At 47.1% G+C, this 10,000-nt stretch overlaps 2 protein-coding genes across 2 annotated transcripts in view; both read right to left on the bottom strand.

The window, feature by feature from the left end:
- Positions 1–4,486, bottom strand: part of myo5c (myosin VC) — a gene marked incomplete at both ends in the record, with an annotated part of 24,438 nt that extends 19,952 nt beyond the window's left edge. Inside the window, 8 exons of the mRNA XM_080846859.1 lie at positions 388–495; positions 1,286–1,367; positions 2,022–2,165; positions 2,481–2,637; positions 3,034–3,178; positions 3,541–3,712; positions 4,064–4,174; positions 4,460–4,486. Of these exons, the coding sequence (XP_080702985.1) occupies positions 388–495; positions 1,286–1,367; positions 2,022–2,165; positions 2,481–2,637; positions 3,034–3,178; positions 3,541–3,712; positions 4,064–4,174; positions 4,460–4,486 (946 nt within the window). The remainder of the gene's footprint in view (positions 1–387; positions 496–1,285; positions 1,368–2,021; positions 2,166–2,480; positions 2,638–3,033; positions 3,179–3,540; positions 3,713–4,063; positions 4,175–4,459) is intronic.
- A 966-nt stretch (positions 4,487–5,452) lies between these two features.
- The window catches only part of myo5ab (myosin VAb), a gene marked incomplete at both ends in the record, with an annotated part of 32,057 nt that continues 27,509 nt past the window's right edge, over positions 5,453–10,000 (bottom strand). Inside the window, 6 exons of the mRNA XM_080847182.1 lie at positions 5,453–5,605; positions 6,326–6,406; positions 6,811–6,982; positions 7,819–8,107; positions 8,517–8,667; positions 9,378–9,467. Coding sequence (XP_080703308.1) covers positions 5,453–5,605; positions 6,326–6,406; positions 6,811–6,982; positions 7,819–8,107; positions 8,517–8,667; positions 9,378–9,467 — 936 coding nt within the window. The remainder of the gene's footprint in view (positions 5,606–6,325; positions 6,407–6,810; positions 6,983–7,818; positions 8,108–8,516; positions 8,668–9,377; positions 9,468–10,000) is intronic.

The following is a 10,000-nucleotide window of genomic DNA, read 5'->3' as shown; positions in this document are numbered from 1 at the left end:
TATGCACCAGTGAAACAGGAAGTCATGGTTCACCACTTAAGAGTTCCTTATCAAACAGGTGAACTTAAAAATGTAAAACATGACTGGACATATACTTCAGTAAGATTTTAATTATAAGATTTTCTAGGGGTGCCAATAATTGTGGCACACATGTTTTGGAGGATCTTTTTTATTTAATGTCTTTAGTGTTTTTTTCTTTGAAACATTTTACTTGAAAGAAAAGGTAAGATTTTTGTGAATATTTTGAGTGAAAGACCAATAGGATAAACAGCAAATACATTCTTTACAGTTGCTCATATTCACGAAGGGTGCCAATAATTCTGGAGGGCACTGTAAGTAGTGTCCTCCTACCCCGACTAGTGAGTGTGTTAAGTAGTGGTCTCTTACCCAACAGAGTGAAAGTCCGTCGAGTCTCTGCCATGTCTGCACTGTCGTCCACACCTTCGATCTCCGTTGCTTCTCCCATGCAGGTGTACTGAAACTGATCTGCACTCACTATACACACACCGCCACACACACCAAACACACACACACACACACACACACACACACACACACACACACACACACACACACACACACACACACACCAAACAAGTCATATCACTGTCAGTCACACACACACCGAACACATCACATCACTGTCAGTCTGTAATGTTAGTGATTTGGCGCTACATTAATAAAACTGAATTGAATTGAATGGTGGTGACCATTGACCAGTGTGGTATTTGTCAGATAATGTCAATATAAAGTCTTGCCTTGGCTCCAACACTATCAGGGCTGGCCCTGACACTAAACACACACAAACACATCACGTCACATCACTGTCAGATACCCGTCTCCACTAAACACACACCAAACACATCACATTACTTGGGGTCAGGGTTAGTCAGCAGGGATGTGCACAGGAGTGGGCTAAGGTTGCTCGGGCAACTGCCGTTTGCCCTCCTCGACTGAAGTTGCCCCTCCGAAGAAAAAATATATATTTGCGATCAGGGGACGGGAGCGTGGCAGCAATGGTTAGTGAGAGTTTAAAATGATATTGGCAAAATTTGCGATCAGATGACAGGGGCGTGGCAGCGGCGGTTAGTGAGAGTTTAAAATGATATTGGCAAAATTTGCGATCAGATGACAGGGGCGTGGCAGCGGCGGTGACAAAAATGAATGTGTTGCCCCTTTTTTCCAGGGCAGAGCAACTGCCCTTCAAAATTCCTGTGCACGTCCCTGTTAGTCGTAGTTAGGGTTAGTGGTTATGGAAGAGAATGAAAGGGGTGTTGTCACTCACACAGTCTGAGGTGCTTGAAGTCGGGCTGGTTGGCACAGGCACACAGCTGGTAGAATATGTGGTAGTTCCTCTCGTTCTGCGACTGAGGGCCAAATAAAACAAAGCTTAAACGAACACTACTGAGTTCTGTTCCAAAACTAGTGAGCCAACTACCTAAAAGGCATGCAAAAACCTTGCAATCACCACCAACAGACCAGTTGACACCGATATAAGCTATCCAACACACTAACTGGTGTCTTTTGGCAGTATAGCTGGCAATGTCATGCTGTGAAAGCTTCTCTTCCATTTTTGCAAGGTATTCCTGCCCGGTACACAGAACTACATAGGGCATATCTTGGATGGCTAGTGGGAAAGATACAGGTGTTTATCTGTCCTTCACATGACCATATGCTATCAAAATTAATTTGAAGATGGTACTAAAACTAGTTGCCTATAAAACCATACCTCAAAGAGTGTCAAATTGTTGCATAGTGTTACTTTAACAACAGTCCCTCAGGAGCTTCTCGTCATGATAAGAATGAGCCGTGTAGCGCAACTGGTTTGATATAGACGCGATTTTTCTCCCTGCCTGGAACACCACTCTGGATTTCTCCAGGAGGTAGGTCCGTACCTGGAACACCACTCTGGATTTCTCCAGGAGGTAGGTCCCTACCTGGAACACCACTCTGGATTTCTCCAGGAGGTAGGTCCCTACCTGGAACACCACTCTGGATTTCTCCAGGAGGTAGGTCCGTACCTGGAACACCACTCTGGATTTCTCCAGGAGGTAGGTCCTCATGTTGGCTCCAATGATCTGGAACCTCTGGTCAAAGCTGACCTCTGTGTATTTCCCAAAGCGACTGCTGTTGTCGTTCCTGGTGGTCTTTGCATTGCCAATCGCCTGCAAAAAAAACAAGATGAGAAATCTACTGACACAGTACCTGGCGTACAGACAGTTAAACACACACCAACGCAGTGACTTTACCTTTAAAATAAGAACAGATACAGCTCATATAAACAGAAACTCTAACCCTAACCGTGACCCATAAAGTAGGTGCTCTAACTGTAACCCATCCAGAGAGCCCTGCTCCAAAGCCACTGCACACACACACACACACACACACACACACACACACACACACACAGGTGCCATAGCAATGCCCTTTAACCCTAACTCTCACTCATAAAACCGGTGCTACTAAAGCTGTGGGGGTACCTCTGTGATGGGATTAGAGGCCAGGACTTTATCTTCCACTCTGGTCTTGCTGCTGGACTTGCTGACTACGGCGAAGTAGCGCATGGCGTAGCGAGCGGAAACAGTCTTCCCCGCACCAGACTCCCCACTCACGATGATGGACTGGTTCCTGCCGTTCCTGCAGGACATAGACAAACCTCTTTTTTATTACTCACTATGATAGAATGGTTGCTACAGGACATAGACAAACCTCTTTGATATTACTCACTATGATAGAATGGATGCTGTGGTTGTTACAGGACATAGACAAACCTCTTTGATATTTCTCACCATGATAGAATGGTTGCTACTGTTCCTGCAGGACATGGTGGGTGTGTGAGTGATGTATGCAGAAGCTGGATGTGTCTGTGTGTGAGTGCTATATGGAGCAGAGGGATGTGTGTGTGTGTGAGTGCTATATGCAGCAGAGGGATGTGTCTGTGTGTGAGTGCTATATAAAGCAGCTGGATGTGTATGTGTGTGCGTGTGTGTGTGTGTCTGTGTGTGAGTGATATCAGTGTTATTAGCTACATACCTCGCCATCTGTTTGTATGCCTCCTCCGCCACTGCGAATATGTGTGGGTCCAGATCACCCAAGTTCTGGCCAGAGTATGCATGGATTACAGCGTCTCCGTAGATCGGCAGCCTCTTGTAGGGGTTCACGGCCACCAGAATGATCCCTGCAGAATGGACAACGGTAACAGCTAAGACACCTAGGCAACGGACCCGCCAAACTCAGCTGCGACATGCCATATGGCCTTTCCAGATCCTCACCAATGCTGTTTTGGAGCGGACGGGTTATGCTTGCAGGTAAACAGCGTAATTGTAAGGGTCGTGATGTGTCAAACATCTGGCTCACTGCAGTAGGTGTGGATGACGCCTGAACGGTGTGTGTGTGTGTGTGTGTGTGTGTGTGTGTGTGTGTGTGTGTGTGGATGAGGCCTGATTGTTTGTGTGTGTGTGTGTGTTAGTGAGTGCGTGTGTGAGTGTATTAGTGAGTGTGAGTGTGTGTTAGTGAGTGTGAGTGTGTGTGAATGCTCACCGCAGTAAGTGTAGATGATTTTTGACTCCACGAAGCGCACCCTGAGGTTGTGCAGGACGGCCGGCTCGTGCAGGTAGCTGAGGGCGGTCAGGTCGTTCTCCCCCACCAGGATGTCGGGGTTCCGCAGGTGGGGCAGTAGAGTGCTCCCCGGCCCAACTGGGTACCGCATCTCCTACACAGAACAACATTTAGTTTTATGTAATGTACGCTGCACTATGTTGTCTATTTAATGTATCTATTTATTTTATTTATTTTTCAAATGTGTATTATTTTTTATGTTTATGTATATACCTGAATGCTATTCCTTCTACCTTGCGGCTTTGGCAATTGAATTTCCCTTTAATTAATACAAGTTTTATCTATCTATCTATCTATAATGCAGCCAATACCGTTCACATGGTTTCTGTATACTACCAAATCACGGCAAAGAATAGTTTAAGTGTAGAGCATTTCAGATATAAGAACGCTCTCACAAGCATCTACATTTTTCTTCAAACACGACCAGAGTGAATGGTTGACTAACTGTGCCATTGTCGAGCTGCAGTTCCAAAACGTCATCTCCCGGTTTGTAGTCCTTCAGGATCTCGGCGGATTGCCATACTTCCTCTGGGTCTGAGATCCAGACGCGGTTGTACTGTAAATGAATGTGTTGGAAACTCGCTCACAAACTTTCCTCAAACTGTTGTGAACGTGATAAAATGCAGCAATAATGTTGGACAATCACATTAAAAGGGCACCGTTTCAACGTGAATAGTCCTGTCGCCCTTGGAAACATATGTTACTGACCAAGCTCTTCACGTAGTTATTGTATCATGACGAGGTTATAGATGCAGTTCGACAATGCAAATATTATATATGAGGAATTGCCCCGATAGTAAAAAGCTGCGCCAAGTTAAATCACTTTCCTTTTCCGCCCTACCTTAGTGTATAGCTCCGACAGAGCCATGACAACAGCATAACTTTCCGCTTACTCGGCCTTTGACGAAGGATTGTTTGCTCCGAGTTTCTGAAGTTGCCTATTTTTTTTATCGACAGTGTCCGATTTCCTGGGTGGAAGTATGCACCCGCACCGGACTTTTCCTCCACACCTGCCGTCCGAACTTCCTTCACACCTGCCTTCCGAACTTTGACTTCGCCTCGCCGCCCATCCATCTCGTGACAGGTGCTTGACGTTGTGGGTGTGTCCATTTGAACAAGGATTTCGAAAACAAAGAAACAGGATCTTCGCCACAGCAGAGTTGAGAAGGAAAGAGAGTGCGCAAAACTACTCACAAGACCTAGACTCTATTTGCAGTCAGGGAGCTTATTTAATACTTAGTTAATGTGTCAGAACCGGCACTGAGTAGTATCTTAGATGTTTTTAAATATTCAGCCAGTGAATCAGAAGGAAGAACAAACGAAGGGGTATTAACAGTTTCTTTTTTTATTTCCATTCAGTTGTCAAAGGGCATATTAAAATATGTATTTGTTGCAACAGTATTTTATAGACCTTAATACTTTTATTACATTATTACATTTATAGACCTTAATAATAATATAACATTAAAGTTGCATGCCTCACATCCTCAATGTGAAGCACAGACTACCACTACACCAGTGTAGAGAAACATAAACAACGAACAACAAAACATTGAAAACTTATTTCAGTGAATATAAAACTAAACTCCACACACTCCAATTCCCAAGCATATCAACACACCTGTACACACGTATCGGAACAGTTTTAAAAACACACACCTGTGACGTCACCCTGAATGCTGATACACCACTGAACACACATGAACAGATTCAGATTCACTGAATATACACCTGATATGACCCATAGATCTGGTGTTTGAGTGAGAATGTGAGAGTGTGTGTGAGTGTGAGTGTGAGTGTGTGTGTTTGTTTGTTTGTTTGTTTGTTTGTGTCTTCACACTCGCGTGAGGAAGCCCAGGCTGAGGCTGCTGGGAATCTGAATGGTTTCCAGGGCAACAGGGGAGGGTATATAAGGGAAGGTGACGGGGAAGATGTTCTTGGTGTCCATGAGGAGCTGAGAAGACTCCTTACGGTTCTTCAGACAGGCCTGAGACGAGACGAAAAGAGAGGAGAGAGGAGAAGAGAGATGAGAGGAGAGGATACAAGAGGAGATGAGAAGAGAGAGGACACAAAAAACAGGAGCAAAGAGAGGAGTGGAGAAGAGAGGAGCAGAGAAGAGAGAGGAGAGGAGAGAAGAGGAGAAGAGAGGAGACGGGAGGAGAGGAGAGAGAGGGTCAGAGAAGAGAGGAGAAGAGAGGAGCAGAGAAGAGAGAAAAGTGGAGAAGAGAGAGGAGAGGAGAGGCGAGAAGAGGAGAAGAGAGGAGACAAGAGGAGAAGAGAGGAGAGGGGAGAGGAGAAGATAGAGGAGACAAGAGGAGAAGAGAGGAGAGGGGAGAGGAGAAGATAGAGGAGAGGAGAGGAGAAGAGAGAGGAGAGGAAGTCACACAAACATATTCGGTACTAGAAACCACACCCTGCAGTTCCTTTGCAATAGTTCCTTTGCAAAAGTCTATAGCCAAATCAATAGTATATTTACTAATTGCATGAGCTACACACGCTAAGTCATGAGCAACACCCCAACCCCAACCCACTGGTGCAGATGGGATTTTTAAACTGGGGGGGGCGCTAACATTGCCTAAACATTATTTACTGATGATTGTCGCTTACGTAGGGAGAGTAGTGGGGACGGATCGGGGTCACTATAAATCTGCAGTGCTATCTGCACCCCTGCCCAACCCAACCCTTACACACCAACCCCATTCCTTACCTGAATGGTCTTTATAAAAGAAGAGGTGACTCTCTGCTCAAACTCGTTCACAGGAGTGTACAGGTTGAGAATTTTCACAATCTGTAAGGAGGAAAAAGTCACATGATTAATGGTGTAATCAGTGAAACATGTGTGTGTGTGTGTGTGTGTGTGTAAGTGAGGGCCAATAACCGTGTGTGTGTTTGTGTGTGTGTTAGTGAGGGCCAATAACCGTGTGTGTGTGTGTGTGTGTGTGTGTGTGTGTGGGCCCATAAAGATGTGTCTGTGTACGAGTGTGGGCTGTGTACTAGCGTGAGCCAACACACACACACACACACACACACACAAACGCACAAACACAGTGAGGAGGCCATAATATGTTGACACATACACACAACACAAATCAAATTCAATCCAGTGTGGTCACTATGTGGTGACACCCAACAGTGACTGTGTACACACACACACAAACACACACACACACACACACACACACACACACACACCTGTACAGCAGTGAGAGCAGTGCACACAGAGGCGATCAGCTCGGCATCCTCCTGTGATTTCTTCTGGACCTGCAGCAGCTGGGCAGCCTGGATCAGAGGCTCCAGCATCTCTCTGGCCCCACAGCTCAGCCCATTATCCTCCAGCCAGTCCTCCAACTGACACACGTTATACCTGCACCCACACACACACACACACACACACACACACACACACACACACACACACACATATATAAGCATACATGCATACACACACACACACACACACACACATATATATATTCATACACATGCACACACACGCACACACGCGCCCCCCCCCCCCCCCCCCCCCACACACACACACAAAAAAAAATGGGGCACTTATATTCTTGACCCTGGTGAGGATCAACCAGGCACACACCCCACCCCCCACCTCCCTCCCAACCTGTGGCGAGTACCTTTACTCCAGTAGCACCTGTCCTTGTGTGAAAGTGCCCCCTGGTCTGCAGGCATACCATGCCCCTCTGTGGTGATTACCTGATCTACAGACATTTAGCGCCCCCCGGTGGTGAGTACCTGATCTGCAGGCCTTTGCTCCAAGAGCACCTGTCCTTAGTTAACAGTGTCCCCTGCGGTGAGTACCTGATCTACAGGCATATCATGCCCCCCTGCGGTGAGTACCTGATCTACAGGCATATCGTGCCCCCCTGTGGCTGTTACCTGATCTGCAGGCCTTTACTCTAGGAGCAAATATCCTTGTGTAACAGTGCCTCCATGTGGCCATTACCTGATCTGCAGGCCTTTGCTCCAAGAGTACCTGTCCTTAGTTAACAGTGTCCCCTGCGGTGAGTACCTGATCTACAGACATATCGTACCCCCCTATGGCTGTTACCTGATCTGCAGGCCTTTGCTCCACGAGCACATGTCCTTGTGTAACAGTGCCCCCATGTGGCTATTACCTGATCTGCAGGCCTTTACCCCAGGAGCAAATATCCTTGTGTAACAGTGCCCCCCTGTGGCTGTTACCTGATCTGCAGGCCTTTGCTCCACGAGCACATGTCCTTGCGCAGCAGTAGGTTGTTGAGTGTGGCGGCGCAGATGTAGTAGAACAGCTGCCTGACGATGAGGCGCAGCAGCTCGGGGGGCGTGCCGTGTTGCAGCAGCACCGCATGGAAGCAGCTCAGCTGCCGCAGCATCGACTCCAGTGACACGCCGCCGCTCTCCTCCTGAGTCACGCTGCACGTCCGCTTCCGCACACCCGTCGCCTTGACACCCAGCGCACCTGAGATCGAGTCCTGCTCCAGCATCCCTGGCACTGCAGAGAAAAACATAGAGGGAGGGAGAGGGATGAAGAAACGTTGTACTTGTTTCACGTGGTATGCATAAACATGTCGCCATATTTGCTGCAGTCTGTGTCTCAGGGTGTGCCTATGCACTGTGCTCTTATCACACACACACACTCTCTCACTCACTCACTCACTCACTCACTCACTCACTCACTCACTCACTCACTCACTCACTCACTCACTCACTCACTCACTCACAGACTCACAGACTCACACACACTCACACCGATCGTGGGCTGCACTCACTCACTCTCTCACTCTCTCACTCTCTCACACACACACACACACACACACACACACACACACACACACACACACACACACACACACACAGACAGACACACACACACACACGTTTACAGACACACAGACACACACCGATCATGGGCTGCAGGGTTTCCTCCACACATTTGATGAGCTGCTGGTAGATCTGGATTGCCAGGACACACAGTGTTTCCCGGTAGCCCGCCAGGTCAAAGTTCACCAGACAGTGCTCCTTCTGCTGGGGGGTGTTGTACTTGGCATAAACCTGCAGGTGCACATGCATACACAGGTTCAGGTCCAAAGTCCCCGTAAATGGGTACGGGTCGGGACAATAACACCCTTTTAAAAAAGTGGGGTACTTTTTTTGAAAGGGGAGTTGGTCAGCTGTAGATGTTTGTCAGCTGGTGTAATGGAGTTGAAAAATGTGTTTGATATAGATAGAAGGTAGATGTTTGTAAGACGGGAAGGTGTTTGTAAATAAGGTAGGTGTTTGCAATAAGGTAGGTGTTTGTAAATAAGGTAGGTGTTTGTAAATAAGGTAGGTGTTTGTAAAAAGGAAGGTGTTTGTAAATAAAGTAGGTGTTTGTAAATAAAGTAGGTACACATTACACTACATGCTTGAATAATAAATGTGTTTACACAACGTGCTTTAGGGATAAATGTGTGTTACAAGGGAGTGTATGCTTACTCCCTTGTAAGTGCGGTAGATGTTTGTAGATAAGGTAGGTGTGTGTAAATAAGGTAGGTATTTGGGAGAAAAAGCGTGACGTTGAAGCGTGTGCTGCTCACCTTCTCTCCGCTGTACTGCTCCAGGCAGTGCAGGAGGCGACACACACACACACACACACACACACACACACACACACACACACACACACACCTCCTCTCCGCTGTACTGCTCCAGGCACTGCAGGAGGCGACACACACACACACACACACACACACACACACACACACACACACACACACACTCACCTCCTCTCCGCTGTACTGCTCCAGGCAGTGCAGGAGGCGGCACGTGTTCGCCAGCCAGAACGACACCGTCTCAAAGTTGTCTCCTTTCCTCTGACAAAAGGAGGAAGGAATGTTTAAACATGACCACCATGGATGACCTGACCAACAGCTTAAATATGCAGAGATCATGTGCCTCATGTTACCCTTGAGCAATAGTCCTAGCCTGGATGCCAGACCGAACTTAGCCCCGCCCACAACATTTGAGGTCTGGAAGTTCGGTCTGGCATCGCTCCGATGGGGAGAAATTATGCCCATCCAAAAACTAAAAAGACAGCCAATCAAATTGTCAGGGCGGGCTTTATACAAAGAGCGCTTGGTTTGAAGCGTTTTCAACAAACATGGCTGCCCCTGGAGAGCTGAAATGTGGAGATTGGAGTCTGTTTGAGAAGACATTGACAGCGCATTCATTTTGAAAGAGGAACAGAGAAACGCGATCCAGGCATTTGCCGATCGTAAAGATGTTTTCGCCGTCCTTTGTTCAGTTAAATGTATCAGCTGGCCCGATGGTCTATGGTTGAAACACGCCCCATAATCACAGCTCAATGGAGCAGTATCAGACTCATATTCTGACTAGAATTATGAGT

Source organism: Sprattus sprattus (genome assembly GCF_963457725.1).
Source record: "Sprattus sprattus genome assembly, chromosome: 11".
Taxonomy (NCBI): Eukaryota; Metazoa; Chordata; class Actinopteri; order Clupeiformes; family Clupeidae; genus Sprattus; species Sprattus sprattus.
This window is presented reverse-complemented; position numbering and strand designations above follow the sequence as displayed.